General features: G+C 45.4%; 1 protein-coding gene across 9 annotated transcripts in view; it reads left to right on the top strand.

Annotated features, from left to right (window-relative positions):
• The window catches only part of NFATC2 (nuclear factor of activated T cells 2), a 157,379-nt gene that overhangs the window by 83,986 nt on the left and 47,889 nt on the right, over positions 1 to 25,504 (top strand). For all 9 annotated transcript variants that reach the window (XM_077335632.1, XM_077335635.1, XM_077335633.1 and 6 more), the window contains exons 7-9: positions 12,796 to 12,851; positions 14,958 to 15,084; positions 17,834 to 18,517. In XM_077335632.1, coding sequence (XP_077191747.1) covers positions 12,796 to 12,851; positions 14,958 to 15,084; positions 17,834 to 18,517 — 867 coding nt within the window. The remainder of the gene's footprint in view (positions 1 to 12,795; positions 12,852 to 14,957; positions 15,085 to 17,833; positions 18,518 to 25,504) is intronic.

Below are 25,504 nucleotides of genomic sequence, written 5' to 3'. Positions count from 1 at the left end.
TCACGAAATGAAAGCGTTGGGCCCGGCCCATTTCAGGCCAGAGAAATGGGCCATAATGGACGGTCTCTCGATCCAGATGAATCAAACAAGCCCACCACAGAATTCAATCCTTCTGAAGAAAGGAAAAGACCAGTTGGCTCCGGAGTGCCAAATTCTTTCAAGCTGCAGTAGCTTTTCTAAAATTACAAAATTACTGCTCTGCGATTACTCACAGGCCTGGGAGCGCATGATCTATAAGAGCATAGGAATCGCCTTGCTGGGTTAGAGCAGACGTCTTCAGAATCTGCATCTCCTGTCAGCCACAGTCAGCCAAATGCCCTCCGGAAGTTCCAAAGCAGGGCGGGACATTCTTTGATTCTAGGCATACTTGGCCCTTTTCCATCTCTAGCCATGCAGGCATATAATAATTTGGAACCTCTGAATGGGGATGCACATCTGTGTGTTTATCACCAAGAGCCAGCTTGGTGTAGTGGTTAGGAGTGCCGCCTTCTAATCTGGTGAGCCGGGTTTGATTCCCCGCTCTTTCTCCACATGCAGCCAGCTGGGTGGCCTTGGGCTTGCCACAGCACTGAGAAAGCTGTTCCGACTGAGCAGTAATATCAGGGCTCTCTCAGCTTCACCTACCTCACAGGGTGTCTGTCGTTGGGAAAGGAAAGGGAAGGTGATTGTAAGCCACTTGGATACTCCTTCTGGTAGAGAAAAGTGGCATCTAAGAACCAACTCTCCTCCTCCTTGTCCTCCTCCAAAAATCATCTAGACAGGTCAGGGCAGTCTGGATAACATTGTGAGGAGCATGTGGGTCTGCAGTGGCTGTGCACATGAAGAGCCACATCAGTGTAAGGCTCATAAGAAAATTGACGTAAAGTGAGTCAGGCTGTTAAGTATTGGCCCACTTCTGTCCAGACTTTCACTGGCATGGATCCATTTGTCTGCTGCCATTGACGTTTCTCCCACAAAGGGATGTTGAAATGCTTGCTCATACCATGTTTTACCGTACAGGCTAGCCCTATTGCATCAGAACCAAGACTCTCACGCAGTCCTGGGAAGCAGTGGCATGCCTGTAACTTTCAAGATCCCTGAGAAAGGTTGCTGGGCTTGAAGTAACAACGTAGCAGGGGCACATTCATTTCAATGGGATGGGCAGGCCATGGGAGAGACTGACAGAGCGGGAGAGCATCTACCTTGTGTGTTGAAGCTCCCAGGTTCATATCCTGGCACCGCCCCTTTAAAGGAACAAGCAGTAGGCAGGTAATAGGAAAGACTAATGTCCCTTGCCAGGGTAGACAAGACTGAGCTTGATAAACCAGGGGTCTGACTCGCTGGCAGGCACTGTCGCCTGCGCAGTAGCTCCCTGGACAGAGGTGGCGCTGGAGAGGAAAAGATGGGTAAAGATGCTGACTCGTTTCAAAGGCATTTCAATTGGCAAGGCCAGCCCTGAATCTTAGCGGCCCACCAACCTCTTTGTCTGTAATTTCTGCTCCTGGTAGTCGAAGGGACCAATGAGTCAATTTCCTTCACCGACAGCCGTGCGGAATACATCATTCATTTACCTTTTAAGATGTGGAACGGAGGCTGACCGATAAGCAAGAAGTCAGTTGAATTGGGTGGTCATAGGAGGGCCACCGCCCTGATCTGGATGGCCCAGGCTAGACTTATCTCATGAGAACTCAGAAGCTAAGCAGGGTTGGCCATGGATAGTACCTGGATGGAGGCCACCAAGGAAGCCCAGATCACCTCTGTTTGTCTCTCACCTTGACAACCCTATTGAGTCGCCATAAGCCAACTGCAACTTGACGTCTTTTTCTTACACCAGGAGCCCCAACAGTGAGTTCCTCTGAAGATAGTTGGCAGCTGAAGTGGTTTGCTCAGGTTCCAGCAGTCCATCCATGGCAAAAGCAGGGCTTGGACTCGGGCCTCTCAGCTTGAGTCCAGTTTGTCTTCCGCTGCACCAGATTTGTAGCTGGAAGCTGCAGCAGGCTCTCTTCCCAGTGCCTCAAACGAACACTGGACATTTTATCTGACGCTCTTTGTCGAGTCTCTGTTGTGAAACCCTGCTTCAAAATAAAGCTTATGAGGAAGGAGAGGAGGCTTTCCCAAGCTTCTTGGTTCACCACTTGCGCCAGCTCGGCTAATTTGCAGAAGAAAACACAGTTTTACGGCCGTCTCACAACTCCCAACTAATGAGTTGGGGATCGTGAAGAACGTGTCCCCGCTCAACAGAGCCTTTAATCGGCTAATGAAGCCCAACAACTCCAAGAGGGCTGTAGTGGATCAAGCAGGATGCAACTAATGCAGACTGACATTTGACTTCCCCCCCTTAGAGTTTGGCACAAAACTTGTGGTCCTGTGGTAGCTTAGCTAGACAGGATAGAATTCTGCTTTTTTTCCTCCCTCTCTCTCTCTCTTAAGCTCTTGTCTTCTTGTAGAACGCCGATGTTGTTGGAGCACCCACTGGAACTTAATATTAAGTCTCAGTCACCAGCCAGGACAAATTGTGACACTGTGCCGCTGGAGTTGATTTTTGCCCAAATTGAGGCGGTTTGATAGAATCATAGAATCACAGAATCATATCTTGTGATATGTACATTTACAAGACTGTAGCCTTCTGGGCGGTGGGGCTGCATGGCCATCCATGTAACTGGAGTAATAGGAGTTTACCACACAGTGCTGTTGTATCAGTTCTGGCCCCCTACGGCTTTGGTTTATCCACTTTCTGGATTTTCTCTCAAGCCATTAGTTTTTGCCTTGCATTTTCTCATTCCGACCCCACCTCCCACTCCAGTTCTTTAGAGATTTCCCCCCCTAGCAATTGAATATGGGTCCCATTTGTTTAGATGTGTCAAGTTACCTGCACTTTCATTGGTTCCTCCTGCTTCCTGCTGTCTGGACCATGACTGTCAGAGACCTCACTTGGTGCTTTCTTTTCCCCTGTCCTGGTAGTGAGGAATTTTGATCCCTCAAGGTGACAAATTTTCAAGCATTATGTTTTTAAACCAATACTCACTGCATAGCAATAGATCCTTCTTATCACTATAAGAAGGTGCAGAAGGGATCGTTGCTGATCCCACATGCTTGCAGCAAAGGGGATCTTTTTCTTCCTCTGCCTCCTCCTGCAAGTGTTATACTTTGTTTTGTTTTGGTTTTTGGCTACAGCCATTTGGTTCTCCGCACTTTCAGAAAGCTTAAGATTAGTGCTTGCTGTTGCTGGTTTCTTTGGTTTTGTGCGCTTGCTCAGTTGTTGGCAGATTTTCAATATGCAAAGAGTTTGAAGTACCAAGCTTCTGGAAAGAATTTTTTTTTAAATGGGGGGGGGGGAGAACATTAATTTGTGTGAAAAAAGGAGGGATTGAGAGTTTGAAGTCGCTGACTAATTGTTCTGCTTTTTAGTTCTGCCTGCTGTGGAGGCAAGCAGGGAGGAAGTGAGCTCAAAGGAGCAGGAAGTCTCCAATGGAGCCAATCAGGACATGGGAGGAGAATATTTGAAAGAAAAAAAAACTCAGGAACGTCCTGACCTATGTTAACTACACGTCTCCTGCAATGTCTCCTGCAGGACATTCCCCATATGATGCATACTTGGGAATCTTGACTATTCCCATCATCAGTATGCCTTGATTCCGCCCTCCCTTGTGTCTCTCTGTGTGTCATCAAGTTGCTTCCAACATTTGGTGACCCAATGAATTAATAGAACAAAAGTTGAGTCCTCTGACAGTGTTAAGACCAGCATAGTTTCATTTAAGGTACAAACTGCTTCAGACCAACATGGCTACCCACCTGAACCTATCAATTAATGGCCTCCAATACATCCTCTCCTTAACAGCCTTGCTTGGGTCTTGCAAACTGAGGGCCGTGACTTCCTTGATTGAGCCAATGCATCTCACGCTGGCGCTTCCTCTTTCCCCTCTGCCTTCACCTTTTCCTAGCATTTTGTCTTCTTCAGTGATTCTTGTCTTCTCATAATGGGACCAAAGTACGATAGCCTCAACTTAGTCATTTTATCTTCCAGGGAGAGTTGAGACTGGGTTTGGCCTAGAACCCATTTATTTGATTTTAGGCAGTCCTTTGTCTCCATAAAGCCCTCCTCCCAACACCACATTTCAAATGAATCTACTTTCTTCCTATCCATTTCCTTCATTGTTAACTTTAATGCCCACATCTATCATCGAAAAAGGACTCCGCCTCCCCTTTCATAGCCAAGCCTATAGGCAAGCCTCTATTTTTTTTAAATGCTCTCTGATAGCAACATTCAAATCAAATCAAAATACCTCCATTGGTATTATCACCTGAACATAGATGTAGAAGTGCATGTTAAAAAACAGCTAAAATCATTCAGGCTAAAACCCTTATGTTTACTATACATTTTTAGCATATTTAAACAAGGCCACAGAGAGGAATATGCTGATGGCTTCAGTTGCCCAATAGATATTGGAGCAGTGTTGTGGGATTACAGGTGTCTACTTTTCTCAGAAGAGGCTTTATAATAATAGAATCATAGAATCATAGAGTTGGAAGGGGCCATACAGGCCATCTAGTCCAACCCCCTGCTCAACACAGGATCAGCCCAAAGCATCCTAAAGCATCCAAGAAAAGTGTGTATCCAGCCTTTGCTTGAAGACTGCCAGTGAGGGGGAGCTCACCACCTCCTTAGGCAGCCTATTCCACTGCTGAACTACTCTGACTGTGAAATTTTTTCCCCTGATATCTAGCCTATATCGTTGTACTTGTAGTTTAAACCCATTACTGCGTGTCCTTTCCTCTGCAGCCAATGGGAACAGCATCCTGCCCTCCTCCAAATGACAACCTTTCAAATACTTAGAGGGCTATCATGTCCCCTCTCAACCTCCTTTTCTCCAGGCTGAACATTCCCAAGTCCCTCAACCTATCTTCATAGGGCTTGGTCCTCACAGTTTAACAGGACGTGTTCTACAGTTCCTGGATACTTTAATGCATAGGGGCAGATCCTCTCTGCAAAGGGAACTTTTAAATACCAGCCCTTAGTTGCAGCAGCTCATAGTGCCTATAACGTACCAGCATAAAACTTTGTTTTAAGGAAGGTGATCTTAGTTGAGAGAAGTATTCCGGCATCTTCCCAGCCAATGGGTATATAGTAAAGAAGGTGGCACTCTAACACAAAACCATACTTATCATTTTGAAAAGAACAAACTAGTTATGATAGCAGTATATCACTATAAGACAGGGGTGGCCAAACTATGGCTCACCAGATGTATCTCTGCCCAGCTGGTAGGGGCTCATGGGAATTGTAGGAATCTGGAGATCCAGTTTAGTGGCTGTGCCTGGCTGGCAGAGGCTGATGGGAATTGTAGTCCTTGGACAGCTGGGGCACCATGTTTAGCCATCTTTGCTATAAGGCATGCCTGTGCCTTGGTATCCAGCCTTCTACTTTACTATATTTTTGAGGAAAATTTGATTGTTTTCAATTGGGTTGTAGGGTTATTTGTTTTTACTTTCAGTTCTGTCCCAGAGTGACAGTTCATTGTTCTCAGCCAACCAGAAGCATTTACATGATTAAACATTAAGTGTCAGCCACTTGAGTAGTTCTTCTTCTCATCTTTACAGAAGGAGGAATTCCCAACAAAATTAAGAACTTGCTCCATGCATATTGTTGGTTGCTCCTCAGAAGACCTACCATTCAGTTACAGTCTTCTTTAAAAGGTTAAATAAGATTTAGGGTTAACTGTCCTTTTGATGCCAACGTATAGAGATGCCAGCCTCCAAATGGGACCTGGGGCTACCCCAGAATTACAACTCATCTCCAGGCTACAGAGATCAGTTCCCCTGGATAAGGTGGATGCTATGGAGAGTGGACTTACGGCATTGTACCCTTCAGTGCTCAACTGTCATCTCTTGGTTCAGCCCCCAGATTTGCAGGAGATTCCCAACCTGGAGCTGGTAACTCTACCTCCTGGCCACACCAGGAGCCTAGGTAGACGTGACAACTCCACCACCAAAACAACTCTAATTCCTATTATTTCTAGCCTCATCTGTGTGTCTGCCATCAACTCACAACAGTTTTCATGTGCAGTGAAGTTAAGGGAAAAAGCAAATATTGACTGTCTAAAATTAGGACCTGTATACTCAAGATGATTAAACCAAAGCAGCAAGACAGATGGAGCATGATATTTAAGGAGAAAGGTCAGCACAATTGCCACGGGATGTTTACTTTTTTATCCATGGGTCCTCTGGTTCAACGGACCGGAATTGTCATGGGCAACAGATTTTCTCAGGAAATCTTGGCCTGCTGTGCATGTGGCTGCATCCATGTAGACCCATCCCTTGTTGTGATGATGGTGCACTGCCAGGAACTGACCTGAACAGCTCTTCCAACAGGGAAGGGGTTTGCTTTGCCCAGCCCTAACCCTCTGGCATCCTTGGGGTCTGATCTGAACATCATCTGGGTTCATTTAATATCTCAGATTCACAATGTTTTATTAGTGCCGTTCCAGTGGTTCAGTCACTAAACAGAATCAAATGTTTTTGTGGCTTTGGCAGGATTCATCACCCTCTTGAGCACTGAGCTGATTTTTGTAAGCTTGACTTGTGTTAGATCAGCGTGTATAACAATAAATGCAACACGTCCCTTCCAGAAAGCCTTCCAACTTTGACCTTGAGCTGCCCATCCTGCTCTTCTTAGAAGGATATCAGGGTGGCATTTGTGTCACCCTCCCACCCCCCATTTTGTATTCATAGTGACGCTGTGAGGTAATTTAGGCAGGGACTGATTCTTGAGCACCAAGACAACAGTATAGCAGAATGAGAATTTGAACCTGGAACCCCCCAGTCCAACTATCTCACCCCCTTGGTTCTTTCCCCTGACTCTTCAACCCCCATCTTCTTCCTCTTTTTCTCCCCTGCTTCAGCAAGGGTCTAGAGAACCTTCCTATGACCTCTTAAAAGTTAATAAGCCTAAAGGGGCAGAAGCTTTTGTGGACTAAAGCCCATTTCATTAGATGTCTGAAATCAGCCTTTCTCAACTTTTTTTTTACCGTTGAGAAATCCCTGAAACATTCTTCAGGCTTAGACAAACCCCAGAAGTGGCACAACCATGCAGAATATGCATAGCTGTGTACACACCCACCCAGGGCTCCTCCCCTTCCCACCCATCATTGGCCATTTTGGAGGGAGGGGCAGATTGACATGGTCATATATGGTCATACCACCTGATAAATGTTCAACGCATTGTGTGTGTGTGTGTGTGTGTATATATATATATATACACACACACACACACATACATACATACATACATACATACATACATACATACCTACATACATAATGTGGCGCAGAGTGGTAAGGCAGCAGACATGCAGTCTGAAAGCTCTGCCCATGAGTCTGGGAGTTCGATCCCAGCAGCTGGCTCAAGGTTGACTCAGCCTTCCATCCTTCCAAGGCCGGTAAAATGAGTACCCAGCTTGCTGGGGGGTAAACGGTAATGACTGGGGAAGGCACTGGCAAACCACCCCGTATTGAGTCTGCCATGAAAACGCTAGAGGGCGTCCCCCCAAGGGTCAGACATAACCCGGTGCTTGCACAGGGGATACCTTTACCTTTACCTTTATATAATTAACTCCCTTCCAGGGCCATCAAGAAACCTCAGAGTTTCACGAGACCCTGGTTGACAAAGCCTATTGTAGGGTTTTGGAGGTAGAAAGAAGGGGGGAAATCACCCTAGAAATTTAGAAGGTGGGCTTTATGGCACTATACCCCACTGAAGGCCCTCCCTTCTCCAACCCCGACTTCTACAGGCTCCACTCCCAAAGTAACCAGGTTGCCACTTCTAGCTGGGAAATACCTGGAGACTTTGAGAGTGGTGCTGGTAGTGGGTGGAATTTGGGGCCCTCAGTGGGGTACAATGTCAGAGAGTCTACCCTCCAAAGCAGCCATTTTCTCTAATCTCTTGCGTGGAGATGAGCTGTACAATCAGGGGATCCCCAGGTCTCCTTTGGGGAGGGGCATCCCCACCCTGGAGCAGGCAACCCTAATTTGCAAGTTGGGGAATTCAGTCCACCCCCGTACATAATTTTGGAGGCTTTGCCAGACAGTTGACATTCCTTATGGAGCCTCTCACCTGCGCGGACTCTCCTCTCTGCCCGACCTTTCAAGGTCACCCAGGCTGGGTTGAACCTGCACTGTGGGGCCGCAGTGGTCTCGTGAAGCAGTCTGGCTGGTCGCTCGGACGTGCAGCTGCTGAGCTTGCCTGGGGGTGGCTTGGTGAGGAAGGAGCAGCCCATCCGAAAGAGCTTGCCCATTCCCTGCCTTTGAAACAATGGAGCGCTTTGTGCTTGTAGCAAACTTTCCCGAGGAAGGGCCGGGGTGTAAACTGCACCACCCCAGGAGCAATCCCAAAGGTCCTGCTGACTCAGACGCCTGTGAATCATCCTGGCTCTGCCTCCCCCCCTTTTCCCAAGAGACAGCGATTTTATTGGACGCTTCCAAGAATATTAAAATTGTTTGCTTGCATGTTCTTTGCATTGGCTTGCAGTTACTCTGGCTCGCAGAGCGTGGCATCTTTTCCTTACCACCATGCGGCTTAACTTACATTACCTGGACCCCATCCCCAAGAAGGAGGGCTGGCTCTTAACTTGAAGAAGCTCTCGTGTCCCTGCATGGCAGGAAGGAAACACAGGGCAGATGCTGGTGGTCTCCACCATTTGGTTCCCCAGCCAAGCCAAGCAAGCCTGTGTGGGTAGTGCAGTAAGGAGGGCCCTGATGCACTCCATGGGGCCTGGCAACCAGTGTGTGTGTGGGGGGGCGGACTTGCCTGTACATCTGGAAGTGGCATCAGTACACTTCCAGGAGATGCTGGGGATACTCAAGACTAGAGCATTCCCAGTTGTTACCCAAAATGCACGTCCTGAGGAATGTTTGGTGTGGAATAGCTTATGAGAAGTGGGTAATCAGCAAAAGATCGAAATCCTTATGTTTTATGAGGTCATTCTGTAGACAACATATATCAAATGACATAATAAGTAAGCTTTATTAACAGAAAGCAAAAAAATAGACTTCATGGAACAGGGACACGAACAAGCTAAAGAGGGAAAGAGCAGTGGAAATGAATAGAATTGGGGAAAGTAGGTCAAGGGAAGGATATTGACCGATTTTGAAGGTGGAAGAAAGAGATAGGAGACACAACCAACCAGTGATGTGATGGGCAGTCTGGGTGGATCTGAGGGTCCAGAACGACCAATTGGCTTGCCAGATAGCGTTTTTTAAATATCCGGTGGAGGGTTGCTTTTTGTTGGAAACTGCACAGGATGGGCTGGCCCAGAACCAAAACAAAAGGGTGGTGATTCTTGGTGGACTAGCTGATGGCTCAGGAAGGGCGGTACCGGCTCAGAAGAAAAGGGTCCACAGCAAAAATGAGAAAATATCTCAGTATACTTTGGAGAAGGGCTGGCTCCTACAGGACGCTCACTGGACACTGGAAGTGCTCATCTGGATCAGGGACTGCTTTAGTGGCCTCAAAGAATTTTATCTGGCCTTCTGGTCCATAGAATCGATTAATGTCCTTAGTGTCCTACACAGTTAACATATTATATCACTGTACGTGAAGGAGCCAACTGTATATTTAATATATCTGTTCCAGTATTTTATGTATGCTGCTTTATTTATTTATGCCTGACCACTGATAAAGGCAGCGATGCCGAAACACATCTAGCCAGTGGTTAGCATGAATGAACACTTGGATTTTAATGAGGCTATATGTTAAGCCTTGGGTTTTTAATTTTGATAAATATTAATATTTCATCTCACAACATGTTTGACCCTAGTGAGGCTTGAGCACGTTTTATTTTGACCCTTTTGGGGGTGGGTGAAAAGAAAAGGGGCCATTGGAGCATAATAGGAGTCATCCAGGGCTCCTAGAGGCTATCTGGTATCTTGATGGGGGGAACTTCCTTCCTGGCAGAATGGCAAAGATGATTCATGAGGGGAGACAAAAAACTAGGGCAAGAATCCCTTGAGCAAAACAGACTTTTGACCATTGATCAGCAATACAATGGCTGGGGGAGGGGAGCCAAGGTCAGGTCTAGGTCACTGCAGAACCCGATGGCTCCTGTCAAGCTGGAGTGCACCAAAAATGGTGGTCTGTCATCCTGGTTCCTGGATGACAAGTGCATGGGGTCTGGTTTGCCCAAGCCTAGACCAAGTGCTGGTGCATAGGTAGTTAGGCACTATGTGCCAGTTCAACAATGAGGATCCAGAGTGTCATTTTGCAGCATGCTAACACCACTTCCTAGTGCACAGGGAGTGATATCAGGATGCTGGGAAACCACTAGATTCCCCTCCTCTCATTTGCTGCCATCCTCCCCGCCCCAATTTGCCAGCTGAGCAGTAGAGGAAAAATGCCAGGAGGGTTATTGCAAGCCTACATTTAGTCATTGCTTAGATTTGCCAGTTCTGGGTTGGGAAATACCTGGAGATTATGCGGGTGCTGGCTGGGGTTTGGGCAGGGACGACCTTCATCAGGATATAATGCCATAGAGTCTACCTTCCAGAGCAGACATTTTCTCCAGGGGAACTGGTCTATGTCTACTGGAGAGAAGATCAATTGTAATTCCAGGAGCTCTTCAGCCATCACCCTCAGAAGTTGGCAAACCTATGGCCCAGCTGTCAACATGTTTTTTGACCTTTCACCACTTCTTTTATTTGTATAATGTGCCAGTGTCCATTATGGTCATATCTTACCATCATGTATTTGGTCAGCCTGGTTTCCTTTCACTACTGATCAGTCCTAGCATAATTGCTTTCTCCATTGAGTTGGACTGCATGATATGGCCAAAGTTATTTATTTATTTATTTATTTATTTATTTATTTATTTATTTATTTATTTATTTATTTATTTATTTATTTATTTATTTATTTATTCCGCCGCCCCCCTGAAGGCTCAGGATGGTTCACATAAAACAGAAATGGTACAGATAACTAAGTTTAACAATAATGTGATAACGACAAGCAGCATAGTAGAACAATGGAATATTGAGCCAGAGTTTCATGGTTTTGCCTTCCAGTGATATATCAGGCTTTATGCACTCTAGTATTTATTTGTCTCGGCACGGAAGGGACCAATGAGGCAGCCACATTTGAAACAGGGGTCTGGTAGCACCTGAAAAACTATAAAAAAAAATTCTAGCCTAAGCCTTCATGGATATGCATCTGATGAAGTGGACTCTAGTCCATGGAAGTTTATTCTGGCTAAGAATTTGTTAAACCTACAAGGTGCTGCAAGATTCCTGTTATTTTTGCAGCAACAGATTGATGGGTAAGTCCCTAGAATTCTTGTTATTACCAAACTTGAGATAGGTCAAGTTAGGTAAATTGTTTTGGGAAGAGGGTATTAATAGACTCAAGTCTGCCAGATATGATTTTACCATTCTGTTCATCGCTAGACTCGTGCTGCATGAGTGTACCTGATTGCGATGCCAGCCTCCTGATAAGACTTGGAGAGTCCCTCAAATGGCTGTTCATCTCCAGACTAGAAAGATCAGTTCCCCCAAAGAAAATGCATGCTTTGCAGGGTGGACTCTATAACATTAAACCCAACTGAGGTCCCTGTCCTCTCCAGGCTCCATCCCCAAATTTTCAGCAGTTTCCCAACATGGAGCTAGCAAACTGACCCTTAACCCAGGAGTGGCTAGGGAGCCCTAGAATATTGGTGAACGTAAGCCCCAGAGTGCCAGAAAGTTGGCTGCATATAGTTTTGAACTTCCAGGTTTAGAAAACTTGCTGACTAAGGAGAGAGGAAGGAAATAAACTGGTGGTTGGGAGGAACAAGGAAAAGCTGAAGGAAGAGACTGAAGGTTGCAGGAACATAGCTATTTTCAAATACGACCTGCTGTTTCAAGTAAAAAGATGCACAATCTCCCCTTGCCCATGCCCACCAAGTGTGGACTGTTTATTTATTTAGGGAATGGATATGCTGCCCCTCCAGAGACCCGTTAGAGGTAGGTTACAGCTACAACTGTACAACACAGTTGTTAAAATCAAAGCCATTAAAAACAATCTGATGGCATCAAAAACAAGCCTGAGGTCATTAAAATGACCCTGGGCAAAGCAGCTGCCTGAAGCCCAGGCAGTCTGAAATGATGTTGATTGAACTATCTTTGGGCCAGAAGCAGACTATAAAACATGGAAGGGATGACACCCATTAGCTAACAGCCTGGGTTGAAAGGAGTGTTTTTGTGCCCACTGCCCAGAAGTAAATAAGGTCGGTGCCATCCAAGCCTCAGTGGGGAGGACATTCTGAAGGCAAGACTGGATGGGCAAATGAAGACCTGATGGGCTTATACAGCAACAGAAAAGACTGTGACTCATTAGAAAGACATATTGCTAGAATCATAGAGCTGGGAGGGACCTCCAGGGGCATCTAGTCCAAACCCCTGCACAATGTAGGAACTCACAACTACCTGCCCACCCACGGTGACCCCAATTTCATGCCCAAGTGATCCCTCCACCAAAAAAAATCTCCAGAATACAGGCTGCCCTGGGGGGAACTCACCTACCACCCCATAGTGGCAGTTAGCAGTTCCTTGGATATACAAGGAAGCTCCACAAGAAACTGGCACATCCCTTCTTGCCCAGTGATGGGGAGCTCACCACCTCCTTAGGCAGCCAATTCCACTGCTGAACTAGAGGTTTAGGATGACTGTAGATCTTTGATGCTGTTTCTAGAAGTCAAAGGTCAACATTTTTGTGGCTGCCCATTTCCTTACTGTAGACATCATCCATATATATTTTTAGAATGAGAGTTTTCAGGCATGGTTTAATATTTCTTTCAGATGGACAACAGATTTGGGAGATGGAAGCCACGGTGGATAAAGATAAGAGCCAACCTGTAAGTAGTCAGCCCTTCATCTCCACTTTTCTTTCCCACCTCTACCAGTCCTAGACCTCAGGTGCTGTTCTCTGCTAGTAGGCAGATCTCTACAGAACAGAGCAACAGTCTACACAGGATTTGATTGGTTGTACTTGAGTTAAGTGAAATCAATGGGTATGAAAAAGCTTTATGGTATTTGGGTCTGTGGCCCAAAAGTATTGTCACGATCCAAGGTTACACTCTCAAAGGAGGCAAGACAACTGAGACATTCCTCATAGAAAAAGGTATCCCCTGTGCAAGCACCGGGTCATATCTGACCCTTGGGGTGACGCCCTCTAGCGTTTTCATGGCAGACTCAATACGGGGTGGTTTGCCAGTGCCTTCCCCAGTCATTACCGTTTACCCCCCAGCAGCAAGCTGGGTACTCATTTTACCCACCTCGGAAGGATGGACAGCTGAGTCAACCTTGAGCTGACTGCTGGGATTGAACTCCCAGCCTCATGGGCAGACAGCTTCAGACAGCATTTCTGCTGCCTTACCACTTTGCACCACAAGTTGTTTATTAGGTCCGAGAGGGTACATCTGGAGTATCATGAAATATATAATTGCTAAAACTGGCTTGGCCAGCCTTAGGGTATATGTAGAGAACCCCCTTCCCCCACCACGGCACCTTCTTCCCACCATAAAATATTCCCACAGCAGAAGGGCTTTTATCTTCAGAGTACAGCTAGAACAAAGAAGCTGCTAACTGCTAATTCTGTTCTAGTCAATTGCATAAAGAATTCACATTTGGAAGATGTACGTCTGGATTCACACCTCTTTACCTCAATTTGTTCCTTTCCACACAGAGAATTTAGCCTTGAAAGACCTGTGACAGATTTCTCACCAACTCTGAGTGCTGATTGGAGGGGCGTGGCAAATGCTTGATGGGACCAGGCCTCTTTTTGTGCCATTGTGGCTATGGGCCTGGCAGGACGGCACCCTGAGGAAGCTATACATGGTTATTACGGGTTCTGTTCCAGCACTGTGTGTTAGAAGTTCCTTGATGAATGTAGTGACTGAAAGTTTTCCCTTGTGCTAGTGAATCTTTGCTGCCTGGTTTTCTAGCATGGGTGCCCCCATGTCCTTCTGGCTTCCAGCCATGATGTTTTCCTCTTTGACTGCTGTGCTATACATACCTCTTGGTAGCTAAGGGATGATTGGAAGTGAATGTGGATCTTCCTACTTGAGGGTAGATGGCAACTCTCCCAGGGTCTCAACCAAGTGAAGCAAAACTGTCATGGTGGGAACAGCAGCCTGGATGTGAAACCCTTTCTGCATGACCAGTCAGAGGAAAGTGTTTGAGGAGCAAAGTGTTGGAGGAGCAGAATTTTGCCTTGTATTCCAGGCCACCGTTGTCTCCCTGACTTGTGATAATTCATCCAAGGTCATGTTCTTCTTCTTCTGGTCTCCACTCTATAAATAGGATGGTGCAAAAGATGGAGTGGAGGAAAGCAGGTCTATTCCACGAGGCTGAGAAAATGCAGTATTCTGTGTGTAGTACCAGTATTCTGTGTGATAGTAGAAGTACAGACTTACCCTAGTTTTCTCTGTTCTTTGCAGTTATAAAACTTTTGTCAATTGGTTGTTGGGCTTTTTTACCTTATGTGCCTGAAGCAGGGTGGGAAGGGATCCTATTCTCTGCCTTCTTGGATAGCAAAAGGGCCTTCTGCATGCCACGTATGGCTGTACCCAGTACGGTGGGTGACCTGAAGCCATAGATCTATCAAGGGGTTGGATGCCATCCCATGTTCTCAGTGCAAGGATGCTGATCTCCATTATATTCAAGCTGTCAAATATTCTGCAGCTTGCTTATTCACATTTTTGGCAAGGCGAGAACAGACAAATGAAGAAAATACCAGAGTCTGATGGTGTGAAGAATGTCTTTTTTTTTCTTTAAGGCTGGGGCAGGATATAAAATGCCCAGGCTTTTTCAGATTTTTGGCAAGGTCAGCTACATTCCAGCAATGAAGAGAGTAGATTCTTGGTAGACATTCCAAGGATGCTTTACCTAGAGATGCTGATAAAAAACAAATGTCTTGTAACGTTGTGCTATCTCTTCTTCTCCCCTCTTCACATTTTCAGAATATGCTTTTTGTAGAGATACCAGAGTATCGCAACAAACACATTCGTACCCCCATCAAAGTGAATTTCTACGTGATCAATGGGAAACGGAAAAAAAGCCAGGCGCAGCATTTTACCTACCACCCAGGTAATTCTAGGGCCTGCAACATCATGAGTCAACTAACTATGGTTAGAGTGCATCTCATCAACATATCGCGATAGGGTTGTGAGTGTCTTGCATAGTGCAGGGGGTTGGACTAGATGACCCATGAGGTCCCTTCCAATTCTATGATTCAGCGGTGTGATGCAGCGGTAAATAAGGCGAATGCCATTTTGGGCTGTATCAACAGGGGCATCACATCAAAATCACAAGATGTCATAGTCCCATTGTATACGGCACTGGTCAGACCACACCTGGAGTACTGTGTGCAGTTCTGGAGGCCTCACTTCAAGAAGGACGTAGATAAAATTGAAAGGGTACAGAGGAGAGCGACGAAGATGATCTGGGGCCAAGGGACCAAGCCCTATGAAGATAGGTTGAGGGACTTGGGAATGTTCAGCCTGGAGAAAAGGAGGTTGAGAGGGGACATGATAGCCCTCTTTAAGTATTTGAAAGGTTGTCACTTGGAGGAGGGCAGGATGCTGTTTCCGTTGGCTGCAGAGGAAAGGACACGCAGTAATGAGTTTAAACTACAAGTACAACTCTATTAGCTAGATATCAGGAAAAAATTTTTCACAGTCAGAGTAGTTCAGCAGTGGAATAGGCTGCCTAAGGAGGTGGTGAGCTCCCCCTCACTGGCAGTCTTCAAGCAAAGGTTAGATAGACACTTTTCTTGGATGCTTTAGGATGCTTAGGGCTGATCCTGCGTTGAGCAGGGGGTTGGACTAGATGGTCTGTATGGCCCCTTCCAACTCTATGATTCTATGATTCAATGAGAGCCATGTTTTGAAGTTGGGTTTACTATCCACAGTTGGTCTCAACTATGGTTTTGTGTGCAGTATGAATATGGACAATACAAGAAGGAAGGGTGGCTCAGGGCTAGAACATCGGCTTTCCGTGCCGAATGTTACTAATTCAGTCTCCAGTATCAGGTTGGTCGGAAGGAGCAAAACATAATTGGAGTCCAGTGGCTCCTTTAAGACCAACCGAGCTTTCATGTGCAGGCACAGTTCCTCAGACAATGAAATAGGAATAATCAGAGTACTGATATGGAAAGAGTAAATTAGCAGTAAATTAGTAAACGGCATCATGAAGATATCCAACAAATACGGGGCCTAATGAAGATGTTTATCACAGTCAAATCACACCTTGCTAGAACAGTAGCTTTCACCAGTCCTTTGAGTTCAATAGCTGTCCACAAAAACATAAGGGGAATAAAAATGTTAAGGTCAGTAATTAATGGCAGATGCTTTCCCAGTTGTGAGTAGAAGTAATTTAAAGAAACTTCGCTTAAAAGAGCTGGGAATAGAAGACATGAAAAGCCTCAGCCCTGGAGAGCTGCCACCAGCCAGACAGTCCTGACCCTGATAGATCAATGATCTAACTTATTTTAAGGCAGCTTTCCATGTATGTCTATGCTGGTTTAATCCTGTTTTTATTCCAGACAGCATATTCACAGCATTGCAGGGCAGTCATAGCGGCTGTTCTGGGAAAAGAACAATGGCAGCGAAACCAGCATTTGTTATGTCAATCAAGTTTTGAGCAGTCACCTGCAATTCAAATCCAGGTGCACAGGCTAACCTAAAATAAGCCACGCTTTTGCCTTATGTCCAAGCCAAGCATGTGGGAGAGGAGGTGGGAATTAAATCCAGTTTGCCAGATTAGAAATTGGCGCTCCTAACCATTATACCAAGCCACCAAGGAGGCTGGAATCCTATACTAAGCAGAGTTATACTCTTTGCACCAGTGACAATAGAAGAGAGTAATTCTGCTTAGGTGCAGGAAAATGAAGTCTATTTGTATTTCTATTCCTGCATGTCTCGTTTCAGTAATGGCTGAACAGGTGAAGCTGTTTTATTGCAAATATTGTATCTGAAGTGATCTAAAAGTTGCAAGGCTTAAGACTGCAGGAGAAAGATATACAATTCATTTTTGCTGCAATGCATTCATTTATATTTATAATAACCTGCTATTCCAGAAGTGCTTAAGGTAGCTAACATAAAACATGCATAAGAACCAAAGTACAAATTTACAATAATGCATAAATAAAATATTTTTTATGTTTTTTTTAAAGCAGTAAAGTCCTGACTTGGAAGCTAGGCGAGCATGAGATCTCAGATGCTATGCAGGGTGGGCCTTGGTTGGTATTCGGATAGGAGAGCTCCAATGAATACCAGGTTCACAATGTATAGGCAGGCAATGGGAAAATGTCTCTTAACACCTCTTGGTGTAGTGATTAAGAGAGTTGGCCTCTTAACCTGGTGAACTGGGTTTGATTCCCCACTCCTACACATGCAGCCAGCTGGGTGACCCTGGGCTAGTCATTTTCTTGTTAGAGCTGTTCTCACAGTGCAGTTCTGTCAGAGCTCTCAGCCCCACCTCCCTCACAGGGTGTCTGCTGTGGGGAGAGGAAGAGAAGGCAATTGTAAGCCTCTTTGAGACTCCTTTGGGGAGTGTGAAGCAGGGTATAAAAACCAACTCTTCTTCTTGCATTGAAAGCCAGCTGTGCCGAAGGCAAAAACAAAACAAAAGAATGAGACCAACCCAATATATGCATTAAACCCAGCTCTCGATAAAAACCAGTCGCATAAAATGATCGTCGACAGAACAACAGGTCCCAAAAGCATCAGAGGTGGCAAAACAGGGCCAGTCCATTAGTCCTTAGTTCCTCTCTGCTTCCCTTTACTGTTCCGTAGCTGCTCATTTAGAATTGTGTCCTTTGTACACTCCCTCCCAGTGCCTTCAATCAAAACGGAGCCCATTGATGACTACGACCCGTCTTTAATCTGCAACACAGTACACAGTGGCCTGGGCACGTTGACACAGCCTTATTATTCGCACCACACAATGGTCACCGAATCGCCTTCCTGCCTTGTGGCCACGATGGCTTCCTGCCAGCAGCTGCGCTCCAGCCTGTCTTCCCCTGAATCTCGATACCCTCAGCAAACCCCAGGGGCTGTAATATACCAAAGAAGCAAGAGCCTCAGCCCTAGCCACCTGGGCTACCAGCATCCCAGCTTGATGGCTTCTCAGGTCTCCATTCCAGACGTGCACAGGTCCGTGCTGGTGCACGCCGGCTCCCCCAGCCAAAGCTCGGCGGGGCTGCACCACTCTCCAGCCAATCAGCAGTCTTCCCCCGTGATTCACTGTTCTCCGTCAACCAATGCACAGCTGAGATGCGAAAGCCATCAAGAATTCCAGCACATCATGTGCAGCGAAAATTTTGCAACCGGTGGAGCGAGGCCCGTCCAGCCTCAGGTCAGCCAGGCGCAGAGGCTGAGTCCTGGCTCGTACCCGACCGTGATCCAGCAGCAAAGAACAGCAAAAAACGGGCCGCCAGGAAGCGGCCCGAAAGAAGCGTTGCCAACTGGAGTGACTATTAAGCAGGAGCAAAATCTCGACCAAGCCTACTTGGATGATGGTAAGTAACACTTCCTTTTGTATCTTATTCAGGCCTTTGGGTGGAAACCAGGGTGGCTGTGTTGTGCATAGCAGGCAAATCTGTCCTCTGCAGGGGGGCGAGGAACCCATTTTTCATATGTGTGGGGGCTTTCCTCCCCCCCCCCCCATTGTGACATGTTTTGTTCACTCCCTTTTTGGAGTCAGTCCTCTGCTTTTAATATCTCATGGAGGAGGCGGGATACACAACTTATTTTTTTCCGTCTAGACAATGCCTATCTGTATATGTGCGGTCTTTACATTTGGAGAGATGTTTTGCAGTTGTGACAAACAGAGGTACAAGATTAAAAACAAAAAAGAATAAAACGAGGAACAGACACAGATGCCCTTGTAAACAACTCGGAGAATAGGTACAGATGTCGCTTTTGCAAAATGTTTTGTGATGTGTGGCACGGAGCGAGCTATAAAACTTCTTGTGTCTGAACATTTTATGAAGGATGCGGTCGGCCTGCAGGCCAAACTCTTGCAGATGTCGTTTGATGAGCAGTGCCGTGCTGATGAATGAAAGCATCGTTTTCTTTGTTGTTTCTGCAAACGTTTTGGCGTTTGGAGCTGATAGAAGAACAAGAACAGGGCTCGGTTGGGATGCTTCTCATTTCTCGGCTTGCAAGGAGAGGGCCTCCGTGCAGTTCCGAGTGCAAAATCCAAGTGTATTTTGCAGGAACGGATTCATTAGTGTCGTCAGCCTCTGCTGATAGTGTGACGGGAGAATTTGGGGATACGTTATTCGACATGGTGCTGACTCATGACATCACTTCCGGTGCAAAACTGGAAGTGATATCATTGTGTTGAGGTGATGCTTGAGGTTACATCGAAAACTCTATGGTTTAACTGTTGCGGATGTATGCTTGGGATGCCTGTGCATACACAGCTGTCTTTTAGGGTTGCCAGGCCTGCAGCTGTTAGGTCCCTTGGGGGGGGGCGGGGGGGGCAGAGACACAGGGGGACACAGCAGTACGTGTACCATGATGTCACTTCTAGGAAACCTCGAAGTGAGTACTGTGTAACTATGGGAATAACCAGGAATTCTGTGGCAAAACCAAAGTTTTTGGCAATTCCTACAGCTATTTGACACCACTTCTCCATTCTCCTAGAAAGGCTGCATATGACCCTGGCATTTAAGAAAATTTCTCCCACTGCTTCTTGGAGCAGTGGTAGACAGTGAAGGAGCAGCACAGCAACCCGATGTTCTGGATTATCAACTAGTGTTGGAATAATTATAAATATATAGAATTTTCAGCCACACTGAGTGGTTCATGCACATTAGCTTGTGTCTGATAGTCACAATAACCAATATAAAATAATACAACATCCAAATGCAACCATAAGATAATTTTTTGATAAAACAGCCAATCAGACCCCTCGAATTCAGTTGTAGTTCACAAAAACATAGAAATAAAACTGTTTATATTAGTGATTAACATCTAATGTTAATGTTTAATGTGATCACTGACACACAGAGTTTTATTTCTCCTGTATCATTCCGTCTCAACATCTGGAAGAAGTTTCTGACAGTTAGAGCAGTTTCTCAGTGGAACAGGCTTCCTCAGGAGGTGGTGTTTTCTCCATCTTTGGAGATTTTTAAACAGAGGCTTTAGAACCAATATAATCAATATGAATTAGATGTTGTGACACAGTTTACTAATTTAACAGAATTAACTTTTGCTTTATATTCCCAATATCATGATGGAAGTTCATAGTCCTATGAAGAGTGCTTGCACTCGAAAGCTCACACCTTGAATAAATCTTTGTTGGTTTTAAAGGTGCCACTGGACTCTGATTTTGTCGTGTTACTTCAGACCAACACAGCTACCCACTTGAATCTATCCTTGTAGTTGTGTGGAGACATTGAGCAGAGAAGTCGCCTCCTAAACTGGGTGACCTTGGGCCCATCACAGTTCTCTCAGAGCTCTCTCAGCCTCACCTACCTCACAAAGGGTTTGGTGTGGGGGAAGGAAGAGTAAGTGATTGTACACTGTTTTGAGACTCCTTTGTGTAGTAAATCTCAGGATACAAAAAACAGCTCTTCCGACTTTTTAATCACCTCAAAAACAGTCTTTGTGATCGGCTCGCTGTGCATACGTCTCAAACCTACGCATTATTTTGGGATATTGAACGCATCGGGCTAGCATTTGCATGAAATGGTTTGCTTCTTGAGAGGGAAGAAAAAAAGAAACAAACTAGAACACATACCAGAGATACGGACCAGGGAGTGAAATGTTGATAATCCTAACTAACCTTTCCAAGATTTTTTTTTTAAATGAGTACCACAAACAAGAATCCCATTTATTCTAAGCCACCAACTCTCTGCTCCATGTACTTCCAGTGAACTTTTGACCTTCCTCTTTCTTTTTTTTCTCTGTTCAGTTTTTGGATGGCAGTGATTTCCTTATATACTTCTTACTGTTCCCACTCTTATAGTTTTCTGACAAAACGGTCTGTGTTTCAAGGCATAACATTTCCGGTTTCACTTCTGCCCCAGTTACCCTGAGAGAACCCCTGACAAGCCGGCTGGCTCTGGGTTCCTCATTTTTATGAAATGGGCATCAGCACATTCCCCTTTCGGAGATCTGCACTCAGTGATCAGTCAGGCTGCATGCGTGTTAAGTGCCGTCAAATAACTGCAGATGTGTTTATCAGGAAAAATTTTATTCACAGAGTAGTTCAGCAGTGGAATAGGCTGCCTAAGAAGGTGATGAGCTCCCGCTCACTGGCAGTCTTCAAGCAAAGGTTGGATGCACACTTTTCTTGGATGCTTTAGGATGCTTAGGGCTGATCCTGTGTTGAGCAGGGGGTTGGACTAGATGGCCTGTATGGCCCCTTCCAACTCTATGATTCTATGATTCCATGATTTTATGATCCTGTGTTGAGCAGGGGGTTGGACTAGATGGCCTGTATGGCCCCTTCCAACTCTATGATTCTATGATTCCATGATTCTATGATCCTGTGTTGAGCAGGGGGTTGGACTAGATGGCCTGTATGGCCCCTTCCAACTCTATGATTCTATGATTCCATGATTCTATGATCCTGTGTTGAGCAGGGGGTTGGACTAGATGGCCTGTATGGCCCCTTCCAACTCTATGATTCTATGACATTATCTTCTTCTGTAGAGCAACCCCAGGTTTCCTTGATCATCTCCCCATCCAAATGCTAACCAGGGTGGTCCTGCTTGTGGGCAGAGTCAAAATTTGCAAAGAGGGGCAAAGGACCAGATTGCCTAAAAAATTTAAATCATTTTATCAAGAAGAGAAGCAAACTTTGTGTAGAAAGAGGAAAGGAATTCCAAACTGTCTAACTGTTTAGTCTCTCTGGAGGCAAGCAAGGAGGAAGTGTGTTCAAAGGAGCAGGATGTCTCCAGTTGAGCCAATCAGGGCACAGGAGAAGATCATTTGAAAAACATCAGGGAGTTCCTATTCTAACTATGCTAAATAAGTATCTCCTCTGATGCCCCCTACAGGATTTTCTTCATACGCTGCTGAATCATGCACACTATACACCTTGAATTTTCCAGCACTGTTTAGCATCCCAGACCTGACAAGATCAGGCTAGCCTGGCATTCCAAGTTCAGGAATCTGTCAGGCTCCATATAAGGACAGCCTCTCTCAAGATGTCCCCTGAAGAATGTAGTATTCAGCAAATGCCAACCTGCTAATGATCCCTGGCCCGAGAGAGATCTAGCTGGCCTTGACCTGTCCAGCATTGTGGAATGAGCTGCCAGTGGAGATCTGGGCCCAGAAGGAACTGTTCCATGAGTGCTGTTCCACCAGGCCTAACGTTGATGCCTGGGCAGTCCAAAATTATATTCTTGTGAACTGCCCCAAGGCCACTCACGGGGAGGGTGCAATGAAGAAATCCAATTATAAACAAACAAACAAATATAGAGAAATTCAGAGAAAGAGAGAGACTACATTACACAGTTTCTTCATGGCCCATCCATACAAGAAGTAGAGTAAAAAAAAAAAGTACAAATCTTTTCAAGTTATTTATTTATTTCAAACTGTATTTTACCTTTTTCAGGACCAAGAGTCAGTGTGAGTTATTTTTAAAACAATCATTAAAAATTCAAACCCCCCCCCAAAAAAAGCCCCAAAACACTCCACCCATGAATCAATGCTTCAACCTATAATTTATTTATTTATTTTATTTATTTATTAAATTTTTATACCGCCCTTCCATACGGCTCATAAATGCAGGACACCGAGCTAATTCACTAATTTAAGGCACTGATGACAAAGAAAAGCCTCGATACATAAAAAGACCTTGTCGCTATACTTATAATGATCCATGGACATTATTCTCTGGGTCTCCCTCGGAAGGCTATTCCGAAGTGATGTCAAAATAAAACAGAAGTCCAGTGGCACCTTTAATGCAATGGAAAATCATGGTGCCATCACTGACACCATTTCCGCATTAGGAGACATGCCACGTTTTAGCCTCACCATGGATTTCCCTTGGATGCTGTGAGTTGACTCTAACCTCTCCACATTTGGGCTTTCCTGCCTGCATTTCCCAGGCTGAAATTCACAATATGCTTTCTGCACTGAGCCCCACAGACCCAGCCTCCCATCACGCTTTTCTCCCTTTAAAAAAAAAATATGTTGTTTTGCAAAATGGTGCCTGCTTGCACCTTTGTTTTCAGGGTGCCCCTTAATCCCACCATTGTGGGTGCTTAGTCACCTCCCCGCCCTCTCCCCCAACCGTCCTGAGTGTAACATTAAAAAACAAGCAAACCCCTGGGTTATTGTGGTAGAGTGCTGCTATGCAAGGCTGCTTTTTAGAAACAGCGTGGAAACACAATCACCCCATTCTTATTTTTTTTTTAAAAAGGCAGATTTTTCAGGCTGGAGAGAGGATGGCAACGATGCCCAAACAAATCAAAATGGATGGTGCAGGGAAAAATTTGAATGTTTCCACATTGGGCAGCCCCGAATTAGATTCTGCCTTGACTAATGAAATCGCGTAATTTCCAAAACGTGTAGTAAAAAAAAACAAAAGAGACAGCCAGTTTGGTGTAGTGGTTAGGAGTGCGGATTTCTAATCTGGCATGCTGAGTTCAATTCTGCACTCTCCCACATGCAGCCAGCTGGGTGACCTTGGGCTCTCCATGGCACTGATAAAGCTGTTCTGACGGAGCAGTAATATCAGGGCTCTCTCAGCCTCACCCACTCCACAGGGTGTCTGTTGTGGGGAGAGGAAAGGGAAGGCAAATGTAAGCCGCTTTGAGCCTCCTTCGGGTAGGGAAAAGCGGCATATAAGAACCAACTCTTCTTCTTCTTCAGTAATATCAGGGCTCTCTCAGCCTCCCCTCCCTCACAGGGTGTCTGTTGTGGGGAGAGGAAAGGGAAGGTGACTGTAAGCCGCTTTGAGCCTCATTCAGGTAGAGAAAAGCGACATATAAGAACCAACTCTTCTTCTTCTTCTAAATCAGACGGTAATTCAGGACTGTGCCTGGAAAGGCGGATTTTAATGCAGAAATGGACGGAAAAGTCGGCCCTTTAAAAATGCAAATCCCAAAAATATTGCTAGTGCAGAAACAGTCTCAGTGGATCACTGAATTTAACCCTTTATTTGTCACTTGGGATATCCTCTTCCCTTTTTACACATGGATCTCCTTCTTCCATTCCAGACTTGCAGGATCAGATATTGCCTTCAAACCATTGTTTTAAATGACATTTTGTTAGGTAGTGCAGGTTTGGACGCCACAGAAAATTATGGAATGGGCAAACCATAAAAACAAAGAGAGAATCCACCCATTGTTTTTGTTAGGTGCGAAGTCGTGTCCGACCCATCGTGACCCCATGGACAATGATCCTCCAGGCCTTCCTGTCCTCCACCATTCCCCGGAGTCCATTTAAGCTCCCACCCACTGCTTCAGTGACTCCATCCAGCCACCTCATTCTCTGTCGTCCCCTTCTTCTTTTGCCCTCAGTTGCCCCCAGCATTAGGCTCTTCTCCAGGGAGTCCTTCCTTCTCATGAGGTGGCCCATTACAGAGGCGCTACAATGCCTGTGGAGTGCCGATGATGACCAAACCATGGCTTGGGTTCTATATATGGACCAGGCATTTTCCCTAAATGCAGAAAATTGAAAAGCTGGTGGGAAAAATGCAAATGTTCTATGGGTGTTGCCTCTTCTGTTCCATCTTCAACGGCTCCACATCCCTGACGCGAGGCAGGAAATCCTGTACATAAAGTGATCTGAATAGACACTTGCATAGCCTGATTTCCTGTTCCCCAGAACTTGTCCACTTGCTCTTCTGCTGCCATTTCTATTGAGTTCTTTCTTCTTTTCTGCCTGGCAAGCTTTGATGCGAGGACAGGAAATGCAAAGTTTTCTTTCAGCTTTCCCTTGTGCTTTCAGGGCAAACGGGTTTGTATGTTTTGAAGGCCTGTGGTTTGATTAAAGAAACGATAAGTTATAATTAGAACGGCTTTTCATAGTAGGAGCAGCGATTTTATTTTATTATTATTTTGCAGCCTTCCAAGGGTGGAGAACTGAGAACTTTCTTTGAATACTTGGGCTTGCAGGCTGAAGTTGATATAAACGTTTACAGTATTGTGTGTGGCTATGTTTGTTGGAATGAATTCAGATGAGGGCCATAAAGATGGTCTGGAAAATAAGTCCTATGGGGAAAGGCTGGAGGAACTGGGAGCATGTTTTGCCTGGAGGAGGGAAGCTGAGAAGGGCCATGGCTGCACTCTCCAAATATACACAGAAGAGAGCAAAACTAAGGCAAGAAGAGGTCTTAATAGGCTTCAGTTAAAGGAGGGAAGATTTCAGTTGATTCAGGATGAGACAGAAATTTCGCAGTGGGACAATTAGAAAAATCAACAGGATGTGTGATAACTAATAAGCCAATTAAATGTTTGGGAGTAAAGTCAGCTTGGTGTAGTAGTTTGGGAGCTAGCTTGGTGTAGTGGTTAGGAGTGCGGATTTCTAATCTGGCAAGC

Source organism: Paroedura picta, chromosome 4, assembly GCF_049243985.1.
Source record: "Paroedura picta isolate Pp20150507F chromosome 4, Ppicta_v3.0, whole genome shotgun sequence".
Lineage (NCBI taxonomy): Eukaryota > Metazoa > Chordata > Lepidosauria > Squamata > Gekkonidae > Paroedura > Paroedura picta.
The sequence above is the reverse complement of the archived record's forward strand: the minus strand, read 5'-3'. Positions and strand labels throughout refer to the sequence as shown.